At 49.3% G+C, this 20260-nt stretch overlaps 1 protein-coding gene across 5 annotated transcripts in view; it reads right to left on the bottom strand.

The window, feature by feature from the left end:
- Positions 1-6980, bottom strand: part of ACTR3B (actin related protein 3B) — a 41786-nt gene extending 34806 nt beyond the window's left edge. For 3 of the 5 annotated variants that reach the window (XM_053671917.1, XM_053671918.1, XM_053671924.1), the window contains exon 1: positions 6827-6918. In XM_053671917.1, the coding sequence (XP_053527892.1) occupies positions 6827-6870 (44 nt within the window). In that variant the 5' untranslated portion in view covers positions 6871-6918. The other 2 variants (XM_053671921.1, XM_053671926.1) reach the window with 2 other exon arrangements.
- Between the last annotated feature and the right edge of the window lie 13280 nt (positions 6981-20260).

The raw sequence follows: 20260 nt of genomic DNA, 5'->3' as shown, positions 1-20260 counted from the left end.
TCCCAGGGAACAGTGGTCCGCTAAACACCTGACCTCACTCTGTCCCAGAGACCCACTAACACCAAGGCAAAATGGTTTTTTAAAGATATATGGAGAAAAAAAGAGGAAGCAACAGTAAAACCCTGGACCTGGGTAGCGGAGATCAATGGTGCCTGGCTTTGGAGACACAAGAAACCCCACAGAAGCACAGCAGAGAGCCGGCCCCCACAGAGCACCTAGGGAACTGGGGCTCGAGGGCCCCAAACCCGGGGCCCTGGCGGGGAGACTTCCCACACTGCTGGGTCACTGCTGCCCCGACCCCAGCACCCTCTGAATTCTGAAGACTCTGATACGCCGGCAGAGTCCCCAACAAACCGCCTGCCTCTTACGCCCTTGGTGAGGCTCAAAATTAGCGAGCCAAACCCACACACGTAGAGAGGCTCCTGTGGCTCTTCAAGTTTCCTTTCCAGTGGTGAGTGGGCAACCAGCAACCACCAACATCTGAGAGGGACCTTTACTATGACAGAGAGACAAAAACAGACAAATTAAAGAAAAAAAAAACCTTGGAGGACACAGAAACTACAGGGAGAAATCCCACCAGCACCAAAAATAAAGAAGTAAATAAGCCCGCGATCACCAATTTCCTAAGACATTCTGTCCAAGAAACAAGAACAAGATGCTGTTTTTGTATTCATTTAAGTATATTTTATTGACCATGTTATTACAGTTGTCCCGATTTTTTCCTCTTTGCCCCCCTCCACCTGGTATCTCCTTTCCTCCAGCAATCCCCCCCTTAATTCATGTCCATGGGTCACGCATATAGTAGGTTCTTCGGCTTCTCCATTTTTCGTACAATTCTTCACAACCGCTGTCTGTTTGGTACCTACCAATTATGCTTCTTATTGTCTGTACCTTCTCCCCCATTCTCCCTCCCCCTCCCAACTGATAACCCTCCAAATGGTCTCTGCACCCACAGTGCTGTCCTGTCCTAGTTGTTGGCTTTTTGTTTCATTTTGTTTTGCTTCAGATTCAGTTGTTAGTAGTTGTGAGCCTGGTGTCTTTTTAATGTTCAGTTTTGATCTTCTTTTCCTTAAAGATGTCCCTTTGACATCTCATTTAATAAGGGCTGGGTGATAATGAACTCCTTTAGCTTTACCTTGGCTGGGAGGCACTTTATCTGCCCTTCCATTCTGAATGACCGCTTTGCTGGAGAGGGTCATCTGAGTCATAGATAAGATGCTATTTTTTAAAAGAATACTTAGAAAACACAAAGAGCTCGTGGAAATTAGAGCAAACATGAAAAAGAAGAGAAATGCTAAAAGGGGAATGTCCTGGAAATAAAGAAAAAAGACGTGATAATGAAAAACGGAGAGAAAAGATAAGAAACAGCCCCCAAATTCAACACACGAATAACAGGAGTTGCAGAAGGAATGGACATGTGCACGCACTCCCATTGATGCAAAGATCTAAATAAAATATTAATCGGAATCCACCTACACATCGCCAAGGCATCACATCCTGGCCGGGTGGCTCAGTTGGTTGGGGCATCGTCCCATTCGCCAAGGTTGTGGGCGCACGTACGGATGAGTAGAGGAAAAAACAGGTCCGTGTCTGTCTGTTTCTCTCTCCCTACTTCCAATCAATAAATAAAAAAGCTAAACACACACGCACACACATCCATGCACCTGGTCACGGGGGGGGGGGGGGGGGGGGGGGACACTTCCTTAACTAGGACTCGAAATCCAGAAACAGTGAGGAAAAAAATAAATAGATCTGATTGCTTTAAAGTTTTCTCCCTGGAGAAAGACAAACGATACACAAGGAAGACGCATTTGCAGCTTACGCGTCGAAGGGTGGGCGCCCTGCAAGCGGAAGAGCGTCACCAGGCCTGCGCGCGAGCCCTGCCCTGGCTGGCGTCTGGGGCCTCGGGTGGCAGGAAGGCCCACCATCCCCTATAAGGTAGGAGAGGTTCGCGTGTGCCTGACCCACGCAAGCAACAGTTCACGCTGCACACCTGCTCTCTTTCCGCGACGCTGGAACGTCGGCCTGCGCTAGTGGAGGGTGCGCGAGCCGCCCCCAAGCGTTGGAAACCTGGGCAGAGCCGCACAGAGCTCCCTGGTCCGCTGGCGCGCGGGTGCGGCTCTGAGGGCCCGGGAGCCTCCTCCAGACCTGCCTCCTGTGCCTTCCCCCGCCGCCCATCGCGCTTTGTACCTTTTCAGTTCTGTGGTCGTTCCTAGCAAATCACTGTACCCAGGGGTGGGATGGGGGGCTCTGAACACACCCTAACCTATGAAGGACTTCTAAAAATAAAGTTGAAGGCCAAAGTCCCACAGAAAAATGGACCAGGGGCATAAAGAGACAGAAAACAAATGCAAATGCCTCTTAACCACTTCAAAAGATGCTCATCTGCCCACATAACGATACAAGGAAGTCAGACCACGGCTACAGTAAGATGTGTCCCTCTGCCCTTCTGGATGGATACGAACAATGAAAAGTGGCGATATGCCGTCAGTGAGGCTGCAGGGCAGGCGGACTCATATGCTGCTGTAGACACACACCGCGGAGTGCAGTCGATACTGTCTAACGCAATCACATTATGCATTTACTCCTTGACACAGGATTTCCCCTTCTGGAAATAGAACCCAGAGATAATCCAGGGAAAAATGTAGCAAGGTGCATGGCCATGGCTGGTGCAGCTCAGTGGACTGAGTTCTGGCCTGCGAACCACAGGGTCGCTGGTTTGATTCCCAGTCAGGGCACATGCCTGGGCTGTGGGCCAGGTCCTCAGTAGGGGGTGTGCGAGAGGCAACCACACACTGATGTTTCTCTCCCTTTCTCCTCTCTCTCTAAAAACAAACAGATATTCTCTTTTAAAAAAAGTATACGCACTGCACAGGCTATCACTGCAGTCTTTTGATAACAGCAAAATGCTCAAAAAGCTGTGGGGACTGTCCAGTGAACACGAGGAATCGGCTGACTGGCCTTCAGCTGGCCAAACCTGTAACAATTTAAGCTTCAAAACAAATAATGACCATAACAGATAATGACTCACTGAATACAGTAATGACATCATGAATTTTAACCCTTTGAATAAGGTTATCAATAATAACCCAGACAGAGGATAAATAAATAAATGGGGGCTATGGCAAACGGCTTCCTTAAAGTGAAATGTGAACTGACAAATGTAGATAATACTAGAGCTGTGTGTTGTTTTTTTAACTCACAGCTTTGCAACCATGACTGTAATAACCACTAAAGTCGAGATCACCAATGGATACTAAAACTAGTGGGTGAAAGTTGAAGGACGAACAGGGTCTCTCTCCACAGACGACACGATTAACAAACAGGGAAACAGGGACCAGACAGAGAAGAAACCTAGTGGGCATCGCCAAGTCCAAACGACCCAAGTGGACCTTAACGGGAACCAGGCAAAGCGAGACCTTCAGCTCTCTGTGGGATGAGGGAGGTCCAGGGGTCCCAGGGACAGCACCGCAACCAGCTAACAAGTATCTCAGATAGTCCACGGAGGCTGAGAGTACAGCTTCAACGTTCTCAGTACAAAAATCAAATGGTAACTATGCGTCCTGATGAGGATGTCAGCTATCACTGTGGTGATGGCCATTTTGCAAGGATACAAATGTATCATCAAACCAACATGTTATACACTTTAAAACTTACCGTGTTATATGACAATTACAGGTCAATGAAACTGAGGGGACAGAATGCCTTCTGACGGGATACCCTAAGGACTGGCTGCCAAAAATGTTAATGCCTCAAAAGACAGAAAACAGCTAAGGAACTGGTCCAGTTAAATGGGATTGGAAGGAGAAGATGATAAGCAAACAGCACATGTGGAGCTAGAGGGCAGGAAGGACAGAATCCACAAGGCATACACGGGGCCGTGCACAGGAACCCAGGCTGCCTGTGACGCCATCGTATAAAGTTAACTGTTCCGCTTCTAATCATCAGTCTGGGCTAATACAAGTTCCTTGTTCTCAGACAGTATACACTGAAGTGCAGTTCAGAAAAATAATAATACAGATGGATACACAGAGAATGATAAAGCCAATGTTAACTGTCGGTGAGACTGGATGAACATGTTTTTTTTGGTACATTTCTTGCAGCTTTTCACTAGATTAGACGGTTTTCGAAACAGGTTTAAAAAATACAGAATCTTCCTTTGAAAAGTCTGGTTGTGAGAAGTGAGCCTAGTGTCTGTGGATGTTCTCTGAAAACTACAAACCCCAGCAATCCCTTTAAATAAAGGAAGCTCTATCTTTGGGTCTGGCGGACCCCACGGCCCGTGCCATCCAGGCCCCCAATACCCTGGCCCCCAGCATAGGTGCTCGGCCTGTTGGTCTCGGGTTTATCAGAGGATGCTAGGCCACCAGGAAGAATTTGTCTGCTGTAAAAACTACTACTTAGTACACACTGTTTACTAAATCGCTGCTGTCCATTGTGTATAGTTAAACGTGAAGTTTTCTTTTTAAAAATCTTTACTGTTGACACTATTCCAGATGTCCCCCATTTCCTCTACCTTTGCCCCCTTCACCCTAGCCCCTCTTCCCCACCCCACCCCACCCCACCCCCACCTTCACAATGTTGCCTATGTCCACGGGCTGAGCATACATGCGTGGAGGGACCTGGGGAACATCATGCTAAGAGAAATAAGACAGAGAAAGACAAACACCATGTTATTTCATGCAAGCGTGGAACCTAAATGTGGAAAATAAACTGATGAACAAAATCAAATCAGAGGCATGGAGCTCACTCACAGATCTCAGAGGGGCGGGGCACAGGGAGGGGGCTGGAAGACTAGCTGATGTGAAGTTCTCTTTTACAATTTAGTACGAGGGAAAGCTCTCTACCTGAGAACCGGGTAGGCCTCTTACTTCCTGGTGACAAGCATTACATAGCAAAGGTGACTTACATTTCTCAGACAGGCAGATTGAGGCCAAATGTGGGGCCAGACGACCGCGGCCCCAGGCCTGCACCTCCGGGTGACTCCCAGGACCATGCTTTCCTTTGGTCCCGGTTATTTCTACTCTGCGTTTACCCCTTTTGATCCTATTTTGAGGTAAAAGTCCATCCAAAAAACCATGTACACTCTCTGGGAAATATAACAACTACTACCATGCTTTAAGTAAATGTGGGCTCTTCTGGGCGGCTCCTGCTGGCCATCCACTGGACACCGGGCATCCGTGATGGACCACAGTCCTTCCCATCAAAGAACATGCCCACGTGACACCCACTGGGAGCTCCCCTGCCACCGCTTCTGAGTCTCAACGCCAAAGCCTATGGCAGCCTGAAGATGGCATGACTTTGGGCCACAAAACAATGACATCCTGTAGTTCTACCTCCAAAAGAGCCAAGCTACATTGATCACTGACCTCAGAAGGTCAAAACTTCTGAGGTCATTTTAGATATTTATAGCAAGGATAATGAGTCAAGTCCCCGGCTTATGAATATTAAAAGTGACAAACCCTGTGGGCATTATTTTATTGCTACTACCAAGAAACGCTTTCGGATTTCAACAGTCTGACAAGACCAAAAATACAAAAGCAAAAACTGCACCCACATGCAAAAGTGGGGGAAAATACTTTTCCCAGATTTGGTGGGTGAGGGGTGAACACTCGGTAGTGGGTGGAGCGGATGGACCAGGGAGCCCACATTTGGAGCAGGGGAGGTATTAACACCAATCCTGACTTTGGCTTGGTTTGCGCAGCAAAATGACCTCTAAAATCAAGAGTCATAATACTTCTGGCACCATGTATGATTCAAAAAGAAGAATCAGTCCAGGCAAAAAGGCAGGGTTTTTTCTCCTGCCTGTAACCACAAATGGTGGGTTCAGCAGCAAAAGGAAAACAAGATCAGGAGGAGATGAACGGCAGCAAATTAAAGAAGACACCCCCACAAGGTTGTCAAGGAAACCAAACCAAGTGCATCTATGCACAAAAAGAATCAAGGCTATGCTAAGCAGGCATGGACTATTTCGTGACAAAAAAAAAAAAAAGATTAAAATACTGTCTTGAAAAATCTTTTGAGAGACTACATTTCCTTCCAGGTTATTTTATTACGTACCTCATCTATAAAGCAAGCAGGCAACCCTGAATTTGTAAACTACCAGCGGGCCGGATTCAGTAACACCTTCCAAAAATCAGCTAAGCTTGGGCCAACAGAGTACAGGAAATTTCCGAAGGCCTCTTTTCTCTTTTGCCTTTCTTGACAACATCAAAAGAAGCAATCACACGCAAAATGTAAAGGAGAGAGGAAAAAAATTCCTATACCCCCAACAGGCTTTCCCAAATTTAGCCTACCTGTTTTCTCAAAATGGAGCCTTTTTTCCCCCCAAAGAGAAAGGGCAAGTCTACTCAAACTACAGCCCAGGCTTAGCCTGAGCGAGCCCCCCCCCCCCCATACTGGCAGGCAGCAGAGTGCGCTGCAAAGCAAGGAGTCACTTGGTAAACGGCTGTAACAGCCTTCGAGAGTTAAGTGGCTAAGAGTCACCACCAGGACCAATGACATGCACCCGGGGACCAGGAGAGGGCCAGAGTTAAGGCCGTTAGGAGGTGAAGACACGGTTAGGTGGGCAGGACGCCGGAGGGTCTGCATGCATTTGCCTGAAGCTGGCATTCCAGGGAGGCTGGCAGGTTAGAGGACTCCGCTGGGGAGGAGAGGGGGCGACGAGGCGAGCTAGACCGGCTTCTTCCCCGACTCTCTCCAGGTCAAGGTGAGCGGCCTTGGGGGATCGAGGTGGGTCGCCTCCACCTGCACGGGGGTCGCCAAGACTTGGGCACAGTCAATGGAAGCCGGCCGCTGGGCAGGTGCTCGGCGCCGCGGCTCTTACCCGGTGCCGCAGTCCACCACGCAGGGAGGCAGGGAGCCCGCCATCCTCCGCACGCGGGCGGCCGGGAAGCCCCACCGCTGTCCGCAAGCCGCACTCACCCCACGCCGCCGGGTCCCGGGAGCCTCCGCAGCACAGCCCCCTGAGCCCGGATGCTCTGCACCGCCCACGTGACGCAGATCCTATCAGCCAATCAGAGCGTGGGCACGCCCCCGCCGCCTGCCATCTTCAGTGCTGGCGGCAAGGCCTCGGTACTCACACCGCCAGGCTTCCGGCTCTGGAGAGTGGGGACTATTTTTAACTGACTTACAGTGAACGCGACCCGGTTTCCGTGGCCCGGCTGCTTCTCATCCTTTAAGTCTCGGCTCCAATGTCACCTTCTCGATGAAATTGTCTCCTCCCCGCACCTTACTCTCTATCTCAGCAATCTATTGCTTTCATTCACAGCACTTGAAGCAAATTTTTAAATGTAATTATCTGTATCCTGTCCCCCCATCCCCCCGACCCCAGCTCCACTCGAATAGGGCTGGTGTTTGTTTTATCAATGGTGACCCGTATTGCACACGTGTACAAAGTATTTGTTGCATCCATTGAAAGCACCCAGATGTCTGGTGAATGAATAAATAGCCTTCACCATTAAGAATATGTATGTGTACACATACATATATATGAGAGTATATGTCGTTAGACTTATGATACCTAACAGAACACTGCATAATTTATTACGTAGAGGAAAAATGTGCAAAAAAATGCATGGGCAGCCTTAAGGAATGAATAATCTTAGACTGAGTTAACAGCACACCCACATCATTACAGGAAAAAGTTTTCAAGTGTCAAAAATTAAATCGTCCAAAAGTTCTCACCGAAACCGGGGACAGAAGCAGCCAAGCACCTACCACGTTGTAAAGGTACTGAAGGTGTCACTGGCTTTCTACTTTCTGCCCTATCACAAACTCTTGACATTAATTTTTAGGAGCTTTCTGAAGTCATGGTTCCATGTAGCTTAACTAGTACTTAAAGCCTTATGGGGAGCCAGGTTTTCCCCTAGGAGAAGTAATAGGTTAGTTGGTCATTCTAAGTAACCCAGGATCATTCCTTTTGTTTAATTCACCTACTAGGGTCAACTAAGACCCCAGGCTAGGAAATACTTCTGCTGGAGTTTCTTTAAGCGGCTTCATTTGTTTCCCTGATCTGCCCTGAAAGCCCCACCAACTGGGCGATTTATTTTCTCAGGGTTTCAGAGGTTGAAGGCTAAAATCGAGGTCTGGAGGCACGAGAGGAGACTCTGTTCTGTGCTTTCCCCCCCCCAGCTCCTGGTGTTGCGGTCAGTCCTTGATGTTCCTTGGTTTCTAGGTGCAGGACCCCAGTGCCCGCCTCCACTGTCACGAGGTGTTCTCTCTGAGTGTGTCTGCCTTTCACGTGACATTATCTTCTCACATGGGTACTAGTCATGCCAGATGGAGTAAGGCCTCCCTGAATGACCTCTACTCAACTCGATCGCTGCAAAGGCCTCGTTCCACAAGAAGACCCCATTCCTTGTGTTAGGGTGGCCGGTGGTTCGGGCCGTGAAAGAACTCACAAAGAGAAGAAAACACAGAGGGCAGAGTTCTGTTTCTACTTTCCCAAGAGAGGTAAAGGGCTAGATGCAGAGAAATGCACCAGGCCTGAGGGGTCAGGGCTGTGAGTTTTTATTGGATCAAAAAAGGGGGCAGGGGTGTAACCGGGTAGTCTTGGCAACCAGTGGCAAATCAGGAGGTTTCAGGCTGAAGGTGCAGCTGCAGTTTGTTTCACCGCTCTCTTCCAGTCCGGGGTCCTGGTGCTCTGCTCTGGAAAGTCCTGACTATGTAAGTTTTAAAACGCCTGCGCGGGGGATGCCTTTAGTAATCTTCCCAGTCCTGAGAGTAGAGGCTCAGAGAAATGACAGTTGATTATCACCGACAGGCTCAAGGAAAGAGACAGAGCTGACTAGTACAGAGGGCCTGAGAGGGGCCTTTCTGTCCTCTCCCCTTGTACCAGGTGTTAGGGTTCAACAGGTCTTTTTAGGGAACACAGTTCAACTCGTAATACTTACCTGTGCCCAGAGCTGCCATGGGTGAGGGAAGTGCACGGTGACTGGCTTCCAGGTGCGTCCCACCCGTGGCCCTGGATGGCTGTGAATGCGGCCCAACACAGAATCATAAATTTACTCACAACATTATGAGATTTTCTTTGTGATTACATGTCACAATGTATTGAATGTGTGGCCCAAGACAACTCTTCTTCTTCCAGTGTGGCCCAGAGATGCCAAAAGGTTGGACATCCCTGGAAGGGTGACCCCTTGGGCTGGAGAGAGACCCTGGTGTCCTCTGAAACAGACAGCTGCTGGTACTTGACTGGAACTGATTTTGATCAGCAAGAAGGAAATGACAAGAAATAATTTCTGGCCCTGGCTGGTGTGGCTCAGTGGATTGAGAGTGGGCTGCAAACCAAAGGGTCACTGGTTCCATTCCTAGTCAGGGCACATGCCTGGGTTGCAGGCCAGGACGCCAGTGGGGGCCACGTTTGAGGCAACCACACACTGATGTTTCTCTCCCTCTCTTTCTCCCTCCCTTCCCCTCTCTCTAAAAATAAATAAATAAATAAATTCTTTTTTTAAAAAAGAGTTTCTGCCTCGCTCATCATTTTCCTAATTCATCCGTTTTTTTCTCACTCATTCTATGCCCTTTCATGCCTCTGTTTGAAATCATTATTTAAACAAATCATCCTATTGACCCAGCGGGAGCGTTGGCACCTCTCTGAAACCCTTTCTCAACTTCACAAAAGACTGTCCCTGTCCTCTGTGCTCCCAGAGGGCCACCTATGTCCCTACACCTGTTCACCTACGGCACGCAAACCACAAAAAAAGAGAAAAACTCAGTTTTCAACCTCTCAACTACACATAACACTCGCTTTTGTTAGCTTTTTATTATCATGAGCAAATAAAAGTGAATATTACATATTGTTTCTGGTTTTACTTGATTTCTTTTTCTGTACAGGGTGGGGCAAAAGTAAGTTTACAGTTGTTTGTATGGAACATGATACAATAATTAATGAATAATAATACAAGAACTCATGGTTTCACGTGCTCACGACTGTAAACCTACTTTTGCCCCACCCTGTACATCACAGCATGTGCTTCTCCTTACTCTCCTCAGACCTGAAACTCCTGCAGACCGGAAGCTGATGGCATCACTTTTCCCAGCGTCTAGAGCAGAACCCCCACGGAGAAGTGAGGCTCCTGTTCAAGTGCAGTTTCGGTTAGTGAAACGGTGAAGGGGGTTTGTTCCTTCTAATAGACATGGCAACATTCTCTATATTGGCAACAGGAAGAAACTTTTCGTTGGTTTTCTCTAGCAAAGAGGCATCTCTACATGTGCTTCTGCCCACAGGGGCTCCCTCCTCCACCCCCATCCCCCCAATAGGCAGAAACACGGAAACCGGAAGGCCTTCTATGTAGCACTCAGCATCTCCTCCAGGGCGGGCCATGTGGCTTGTCCCCTGACTACTATCGCAAGTGCCGCACACTCAGTGGCACTTTCTCTTCCCACTCTTTCTTCTTCCTGTCCCCTCTCTCTAAAAATAAATTTAAAATATATTTTTCTAAAAAAACAGGGCTCAGAGGTTGTCCAATGGGGTTTCGTCAGTGAGCCCTGGGACAATGTGATCTTCATTTCCTGCCAAGAAGGAGAAAGAACACAAACACTGAAGGCCGTCTTCAAAGACGGCCCACCCAGCGGCTCTGGGAACCTTCAATGGCCGAGCTGCCGGCAGGAGCCGCCTGTGTGTTCCCCGTTGCCATGAGGACGCAGACGGAGGACGGAGCACCCAGAAATCAGGGCCCTGCTCCTTTGAAAGCTGCTGGCATTCTCCTGGAAGAGGAAGGGCCCGCCACTGCGCTGCACGGGCCTCCCGGAGGTCTTGGCAGCAGTGGAGGGAAATGGTCCAAGTGGGAGCCGATTGGCCAGGGCGCGGCGGCGGGGCCAGCGATGGTAACGCACCTGACATGGCAACATTGTGAGGAAGGACTGAGCGCGTTCACACCAGCGCTGCTGTGTTTCTCCTTCCCCTCCCCGCCAGCGATGACTGGTCCTGGACTCCCCCTCCCCCGCTTCGCCCCTCCTCTACCACTCAGCCGCCAAGTCCTGTCCGTTCAGCCCCACCGCTGGCTTCCCTTGCGTCTACAGCCCTGCCTTTTATCTACGGTCACTCGTCCTCGGCTGCTCTTCCCTCTAGCCACGCTGTCTCCACGCTTCTGCCCGTCCAAGACGTCTCTCTGGCGAACAATACTGCTCCGAGGCGTCCCGCCAAAATGCAGGACGTCGGTACATCTTGTCACCCTTCTGTTCCCCTAAACCTTCAGCAGCTCCCTAATATTACATAATGTGTTTCAAACCCTCTACAATAACAATGCCCTCTATGATCTGCTCCCAAATCACCTTTTTAAAAAACAAATTTATTTATTTATTTTTAGGGAGCGAGGAAGGGAAGGAGAAAGAGAAGGAGAGAAACATCCATGTGTGGTTGCCTCTCGTGGGCTGGCTACTGGGGACCTGACCCTCAACCCACGCATGTGCCCTGACTGGGAATCAAACTGGCGACCCTTTGGCTCACAGGCCAGTGCTCAATCCACTGAGCCACACCAGCCAGGGCCCTGAGTTACCTTTTAAATCTCATCTCAATGCTATGCCCCCTGACGTGCTCGGGCGCAGAGGCCCTGCACCTAACCCTCTGTGTTGTCAGGTCCTTCCTGCAGACCCCTGGTCTGGCACACGCTTCTTCACCGGCCCCACCCTCGTCATCCCACAGGACTCCTTTCAAAGTTCACTCATCCTTCCCACTTCAGTTCAGATCCACTTTATTTATTTTTTCAACAGAACAGGGCGAGGACTCCTTTACGCCCTCACGCAGAGCCGGTGGTCACTAACTCTCTGTCCCTGGGTCCGAATCCAGAGGTGAAAACTGGGCACGTGCATCGAGATCCGGTCCCCTGTCCTACCAGACAGAGATGCAATTTCCTTTGGAGCGGTTTCCTGTCTAGTTATTACAGCCACAGCTTAGTTTACAAAAGCATTTCAATACATCATCACATGTAATCTCCATAACAATCCTGTAGGTACATACTATAAATGCCTCTCTTTATCAAGAAACCTGAGGCTCAGGCCCTGGCCGGTTGGCTCAGTGAGTTAGAGCATTGTTGGGAACCTTACACCTGGCTTCTAGCTAAAAACATTGCATTGATTACAGGAACCTGTGCGCTCCACGAGCCAATTGGCTACAGGTACATGAGGTGTGCATGCGCTCCACAAGCCAATCAGCTACAGGCACATGAGGTGTCCACGAGTACCAGTTGCACCCAAGTAATCAATAAACGGGCCCTTCTTTGTCTCAAGCTAGCCAATAGCAAGCAACCTAATCTCCTTCCTCTCCTCCCCCCCCATATATACCCAGTTCGGAAAAATAAAGTTTGCAGCTTGATCAGAATCTTTTGTCTTGCTGCCATTCTTCGCGCCTCTTGTCCCCCCAACTCATTTGTTCTAGGTAGGTGGTCGAGCCCCAGTTGATTGCTCCGCGGGCCGGAGCAGAGCATCATCCCAATACGCCATGTTTGTGGGTTTGATCCCCAGTCAGGGCACATATAAGAATCAACAAATGAAGGCATGAATAAGTGGAACAACAAATGGATCTCTCTCCCTCTCTCTCTCCTTTCCTTTCTCTTTAAAAATCGATAAATAAAATTTAAAGAGAAAACAAAATGAGGCTCCCACTTTTAATATTAGGATGTATTTAGAGTTTAATTTTGTTCCGGACCCCCGTGTCAGGCCCTACGGAGGACACAGGAAATGTGTTGCTAACATATTGAAAACGCAGTGCCTGCTGAGCGTAGGCTGAATGTGCGTCGGGGTCCGAAGGAGTCCCTGCAATCCTTCGTCCTTCAGACTAACCCGACCCTCCGATAATTTCAAATACACTTTGAACACTGCGAGCCCTTCACCTTGAATAGTTTCCATTTCCAGTAACCAATGCCCACGAATTCCCATTAGGCAGTCACTGTATGTTCTGGAGATGGAATAGTTGCCAATAAAAATCTCATTCTTTTGCCAATGGGCACGAAACTGCTGAGTTGTACAGTGGGGCTCAGGGCACTCTGGACAGAGCACCGTTCTGGCCGCTGTGAAAGTCACAAGCAGCAGCAACAGGGGTTTGCAGGAGCTGGCTTCGGCTGGGGGGGGGGGGGGGGGGGGGGTCCTTTCCTTAGAGACGTTCACTCTAGAACAGTTTTCAGAAGTGCATAGGAGGAAGTCTTATGCAATTAGAGCAGAATGGATGAATCCAGACCATGCCATTTCAAACCATCTTCCCGGATAATGACTTGGTCTTTCTGGCTGTGAGAAGGTGGGCAGGGAAACCCACACAGGTCACAGGGAGCAGTGATGGGGGAGGGGGAAGGAGGGAGTAGGGAGCGGAGCCACGCCTGCCGAGTTTGTCTTTGCATCCAGATGAAACTCTGGTTGCAACAATGTACATCTGAACACTGGGCACAGAGTAATGTTTCCACATCTCATCCCACCATTTCCTGCGCTGCTTATCTGGGTACAAGATGACTCTAAGCAGGAGCAGGCTGCAGGAAAAGGCGGGGGTGGGGGGGAGTGTCACTGTGTCCCTGATTGTTGTAAGCAAGCAGCTGTCAGTGAAGGTAAAAAGTTGTCCCGCCTTCTCAGTCCAGACATTTTTAACTGTGTGAGTGCTACCAATAAAAAATGTATAAAATTCACCTTACTTGTTGATTAGAGTATGGAATGAGCCCCAGTTTTTCAGCCTTTCAGCACTGTGTCCAAATCCTACCTCAGAAACTCGAAAGTGTTCCTGCACCGGTTGTTTAATATCTCTGAGCTTTGGTTTCCTTCTGTGTTGAGGAAGGGTTTTCCAAGTTGCAAAGTGAGTCATGGAAATACCAGACCCCATGGCATGGAAGGTGCTCATTGCCATCATCACCCTGATTCTCAGCAGCTGCTATTGGCACCCCTGAACCTTAGATCTGTGCGGGCACAGCCACGCAGCTCCATCCTGGCTACTTGGATTCTAACCAAGGGGGTTAGAAAAAGGGTTGGAACAAATCTATTGAGGCAGGGTACTAAGAAGCTGGGAATATTCCTTGGCAGGTGGACTGGGGAAACCGAGATAGTCGGCTGGACGAACCGGCCGAGCGGTTTACAGGCAGACAGAAGGTCGCCTCCCCAGAGACGACATCTGGGCCCCAGCAGAATGTCAGCTCCAGACCTGGAAAAGCAGCAAAGCCCGGCTGGCAACTCCAGAACCAACCGCAGTGACCAGAAACTCCCTGCCGGGCGCTGACCAATCAGTGGACACCACGACCCTGGAAGAGCGCGCCTGGAAGAATGACGACTCTTCTGCTGAAACCCTCCCCTGAGACCTGCCCTGAGGTTCCCACCCGTGAGAGAGAGAGAGAGAGAGAAACTCAGAGGACCCCGGGCACACTCTCCCTCTGGGAAGCTGCCCCAGCCATCTTCTTCCCCCCTCCTTCCCCCACAGGAGTGCATCTCCCAAACTCTAAGGGACCCACGAGACTTGCAACCAGGGGAGCAGTGGGCAGGGGCAGCTGTCCCAGGCTGTCCCCCCTGCACCTGTCCCCAAAGCCCCCCTTTTCTCTGACTCCCCCAGTGGGCGAAGGCAGCCCCGCCTCGGTTCTCCTGGAGCTTCTCCTATGCGAGGCCCTTCCTTGTCTCACTGCCCCAGCTTTAGTAAAGGTCACCCTCATAGCCACCTGGACTCGAGTTGTGACATCTTTCCTGCATGAAGGCAGGAACCTGCACACTACCGGCTGGCCCTGGCCAGCCCTGCTCCAGGGCAGACGTCTGTCTGGGTATCACTAATCTCCCTGGTACGTAAGAGCTGAGACAGGTTTCCATGAGTGGAGATGAACTACGTATAGTCATTCATGCCCTCTCACCAGCCTTCCATTATGACCAAGGACACTTCCTTGTCACATCCGAATTTGCATTTTAGAGCTCAAGCATCCACCCCGGTGGTGCCAGCACAGACTTCCACACCAAACTGCCCGGGTGTGGGTTTGAGCTCTGAGTTTAAGCATTTACAGTTAAGCACCTTTCAGGGGCTGCCAGCGGGCCAGGTGATGGGGGGCCTAAGGAGGAGCACCCGTGAGGGTGTGGCGAGAAGGAAGTAGATACAAGGTGAGAAGGAAGTAGATTCAAGGTGAGAAGGAAGTAGATTCATGGTGAGAAGGAAGTAGATTCATGGTGAGAAGGAAGTAGATATGAGTCCGGGATAAGAACACCATTAATTCTGATTAGGAGAACGGGGACAGGCTCTGTCCACAGAGGGAGACACATTTTAATTTTTTTATTTTATTATTTTTTTAAGATTTTATTTATTTATCTTTAGAGAGTAAGGGAAGGAGAGAGGGAGAGAAACATCAATGTGTGGTTGCCCTTCATGTGTCCCCTGCTGGGAACTGGCCTGCAACCCAGGCGTGTGCCCTGGCTGGGAATCAAACCGATTCCTTTGGTTCCCAGGCCTGCGCTCAGTCCACTGAGCTACACCAGCCAGGGCAGGAGAAACATTTTTAAATGAAGTAGCACAGAGTGGGGAAAAGAAGAGCTGTGTTGGCCAAGGCGCAGAGGCTTGTTTCAGAGTCGGCGCGGGGGTTGGGGGGGGTGGGAACCAGCAGTCTGAGGTGACGCATCGATTCAGTGGAGTTAGAAGAGTTTGACATCCAGTTGGGAAAAACCCTTCCGTGCTGTCCTATGACATTTGTATTTTATTCCAAACAATGAAGATCTGAATATTTTTCAGGAGGGGCGTGCGTGGGGGTGGGGTTTGAAGAAGGTAAGAGGCTGAGACTGGACCTAAGGAAATTCGCCGGGGGGCCACTGAGCTGGTCCACATGGAGGGGCACGATGACAAGGGGACTAGAAGAGATGGGGCAGACCCGGCCGGGTGGCTCAAGTAGTGCGCGGAGCATTGTCCCCGCAGGTCGATCGCTGGTCGGGGCACATGCAAGAAACAACCAATGGATGCTTCAGTAAGTGGAACAACACATCGATGTCCCCCCCCTTCTCTCCCTGTCCCTGCTTCCCCTCCCCCTGCCTCTCTCTAAAATCGATTTTTACAAAGTGCCCTTCTACCGGGAGTACGTCCACACACGGGCAACCTCGCAGCTAGCTCCCTTTCCAATGTCGCCTCGGAACGGGGAGAAACAGGCATTTGACCATCCAGTACGAACACGCGTTCTCAGAAACACTCAAAAGCCTCGCTGAAGGAGGTGAATTTCCAGTTACTTTCACTGCCTTTTCCTCCGCTTGCCCTCCAGTGGAAGGAAGTCCTAATGAGGCTAAACTTTCAGCCCACTGGCTCTCAGGAGGACAAGAAATGAGAAGCCCGAATCAGCCCAAATTCAAGACGCGTAACTATCGAGGGATAAGTTACGATACCGTGGCATCTAGAACAAAGATATGGGCCCAGGGGCATTTCATTTTTTTTTTTTATCGATATCTACTGCTGACTGTGTTATTCAAAATATAAAATTTCAATGCTCCGTGAAAATCAAAATATTGCCTGTCTTTCGCTCCACAATTTCTAGCAATCAAAACACTCACTTCGCCAGAGAGGAAATGAAGGACTGACAGGTTTTATTCCCATAACAGCGCTTGATGGCTGATTGACAGCGCTGTCAGCCACGGAGAGCGCTCTGCCGTCCGTCCGTCTGTCAACGTCTCAGACACGCAATGGAAAATGAGGGGATTTGATTAGTTAATAGGAATACTTACGAGCATGTAAGTAAAAGTTAACTGAAATAGTACAATATTTCCTTAATCACAAGCACCATCGATTTATAACAGCTTTTTTGAGAGGGGGAAAAACTGCTTTAAGTAAGTGTTTAGAAAAATGTCATGCGTGGGGAAACTGATACCTTATCATTGAAGAGACACTGAAGGTGAGTGTTCCCGCAGAGTGCCGAGGGTTTACTGCTGTGCCTTGTACTCAAGGGTAATTGATATGAAGACACCAAGCACCATCTTCCAGATGGGCCTGGGCGGCTTTGGAAGAATGTGCCCCACACCTCGGGACCCCAGCTCCCAGTTTGGGGTGAATTTTTAAACAGCCTCCCCCTTCTGAACACACGTAGCATCTAAAGATCATCTTGATGACAAACGAAGGCCAGTCTCCTTCTGTTTGGTCTCACTGTTACAGAGTTGCAACAAGAGTGTTACTTCATTTGTCAAGTGCAACTCTCAAAATATCTTTGGATTGAAAGTAATTCCTTTGCTGCTTAATTCGATTTAAAAACTACTAGGGAGACTTTCCCTCTTTGCTATATTATCCTCATTCCCTGAGCTCTTTCCTATCTCCATTAGGAAGTTCAGTACATATTTGTTTCTGCAGGTCCCAAGGGCACCTCAAGTTCAAGTACACAAAGATGTAAGTTACTATCTTTGCCAACAAACTAGATCTTCTCTCTGCGGGAAGTCTCGTTCCTGGCATTGTCACCAAAGCCAGAAACACAAAGTCATGCATGCAGGCTACTGAAGTATAATTTTGAAAGTGATGAAATCACGATTCTTGTCTAAATACAAGACGAACACTTGTCCAATATTTTATTCAACTCAATGACGTGGGAAATGGTAAGATGTTAAGGCTGGTTTGAAGGCCAAAAGAGGAGCTAGACACTTAGTAGCAAGTGGATGAAAAACTATTAGGATAAGATTGGTGGTTTGCATTAAAAACTGGCTAATAGCCTAGAGGACAAGAGGGCATGACCTTGGGGTTGTCCCTTCCCCCGCCACCGAAGTGCAATTGTTTGTATCTCCACCAGATAAGCATCTACAGGTTAACATGCAAGTTCTCTGAGCCTGGGAACTTCAGTCCTTAGAACACAGGGAGTTGAACTAAATATATTGCCTTGATAATCCTTGGATGGGAGTTTGCCCTTTGACCATGTCATTGAAGAGCTGTGTGCCCACCTTTTTAACTTGTTTCAAGTTTCAAGGAGACTTGTCAACGTCTTCTTGCCTTCCCAGCCCCTACATTCGATGCCTGCTGGCTTTCCCTCCCCGCAGCCCCTCCGCACCTCCCTCTCCCCACAGTGCTGGGCCCTTAGTCCGTATTCTCACTCTCTTAACTCGGCTCTTGTATTCGTCCTACATAACCTGCCCGACTCCTTGCCCTTTCCAGGGGAGCTCATATCTGACCGTGTAAATCATGTGTTTGTCCTTGGGGGCTCCCTGTTACCTGTACGACTGAACGCTAAGCTCTCCTGGACCTGCCCGCATCTCAGCCCTCACCTCTTAACAAGCCGAGACCCTCCTCCCGACCCTCACCACTTTATTTCCCGTCTCTGCTCACCGGTCTTAGATTCCTCTCCTTACTCACGTCCCCCCTGCCCCTGGCGCACCCCATAGTCTCCGCCTGAATCCCAAACTTACCCGCTTATTTGCCTACTTACTTCAGAACTCAGCTGATGGTCCTGGACAAGTAGCTCAGGGGGTTGGAGCATTGTCCCAATACACACCAGGGTTGCAGGTTTGATCCCCAGTCAGGGCACATACAAGAGTTAACGGATGAGTGCATCAATAAGTGGAACAACAAATCAATGTTTCTCTCTCTCTCTTTTTCTTTCCTCTCTCTCTCAAATCAACTTAATTAAAAAAGCCCTGGCTGGAAAGACCTGGCTGGTGTGGCTCAGTGGGTTGAGTGCCAGCCTGTGAACTGAAAGGTCACTGGTCTGATTCCCAGTCAGGGCACGTGCCTGGGTAGCGGGCCAGGTCCCCAGTAGGGCCGTGTGAGAGGCGACCACACATTGATGTTTCTCTCCCTCTCTTCCCCTCTCTCTAAAAGTAAATGACTGAGATCTTTCATAGAAAGACTGTTTAAAAACTCAGCTCGCAGATCATCTCCCACCTCTTACTCCTGCCCCGGGTGGGGAGAATGGGCCACACTCCCCTTGATACCCCTCCCTGCACCTGTGTACATTTATTGCTCGCACTGCACCCCATTTTGCACTTATTTGTTAAACTTTCTGTCTCAGTTTGGGGCCCCCAGATGCACATCCAGAAACAAGGCCCCAGAGGCCAGCGGTCTAGTTGGGAAGTGCGAGAAACACCTGTAGGGGGACGCAAAGCAGAACAGGAGAGGAGGGCGGTCACTAGCAGGTGCCCCATCAGGCCGCCACCTCTAGGTGCAGTGGGACTTCCTCTCTTCTCATGGGGAAGTTCAAGTTGTTCCACGGGAGGGCCACGGGTGTAACAGAAGAACCTGTCTATCATTTTCCCTTTTATCCAGTTTCAGAGGTTTCCCGCTTTGCTTTCTCCTGCGGCTCCTAATCTATCACCAGCGAACTTCATGGGACCCATTAGGGCTCCTTCTTTGATTCTAAAGGATAAAAGAAGCTGCTGAACTGCTGTTCTCTGGAGCATTTCTCAGTCTGTTGAGATATCGCTTCCTGGCAATTGTCATCTGTTTGGCTCAAATAAACTCACAGAAAATTCTCTACGGGTGTGAATGCTTCTTACGTTGACAGGTCCCAGGGGCTGTCCCTCATAGTCTGGTACCTTCTCAGGTTTTGACAAAGGGATTTGAGTCAACCCAGAGAGGCAGGCCCCCGGTGGCCAGAGATGGGACAGAAATTTGAGTTTCAATAAAGAGAAGAATTACAAAGAGTTAAAACCCACCAAGTATGCTCAAATGCTTGAGTTAATAGTAATATTTAAATAATAAGTTAATTACCTTCTGAAGATGACAGGAAATCGTTATTTGAAAATTTAGTAAATAAAAGGAAATACTCAGGCCCCTATCTTGACTCTGCTCTGTGAAATTCACAGAAACATTACTTAATAGTTGATGAGGGACTAGCTGTTTCTAACCAAATCATTTCAGCTTATGGATTGAAACGATAGAATTAGAATATCGCCACTTTGTAACCACTGGTGAGTTCATGAATCCAGGCGGTCTGTATCCATGGCTGTCCCAGTGAAAAAAAAAAGTGAAAACCAGATATTACGTATGTCCGGAGGAGTGAACACACATCATCACCTCTGGTCTTGCTGAAACAGAGATCCCTCCCCGGTCAGATCCAGAGTCTGGGTCTGGAACCCGTGCGGCTGTGGGACAACTGGGGATCCCACCTGCCACTCAGGTGAGTGTGAACTGGGGCAGCCACCTTACTGGCTGTTCAACGGGACGGATTACAGTTGGCCTGTGTCTCCCAGGCGATGCGAGGGTTCCATTCCCAAGGACATACCCCAGATCACCGGTGCCCATAACCTCCCAAAGACACCCACACTAGGGCTCGTGTTGGTGTTGCTCTGATCACCATGAATGCTGTCCCCTACCCACCTGAAAGGACTATCGTGGGGTCAGATGAGATAATAAATGTGAACATGC

The sequence above is a fragment of the Artibeus jamaicensis genome, unplaced genomic scaffold, assembly GCF_021234435.1.
Source record: "Artibeus jamaicensis isolate MK-2021 breed Jamaican fruit bat unplaced genomic scaffold, CSHL_Jam_final contig_718, whole genome shotgun sequence".
In the NCBI taxonomy this organism is placed as follows: Eukaryota; Metazoa; Chordata; class Mammalia; order Chiroptera; family Phyllostomidae; genus Artibeus; species Artibeus jamaicensis.
The sequence above is the reverse complement of the archived record's forward strand: the minus strand, read 5'-3'. Positions and strand labels throughout refer to the sequence as shown.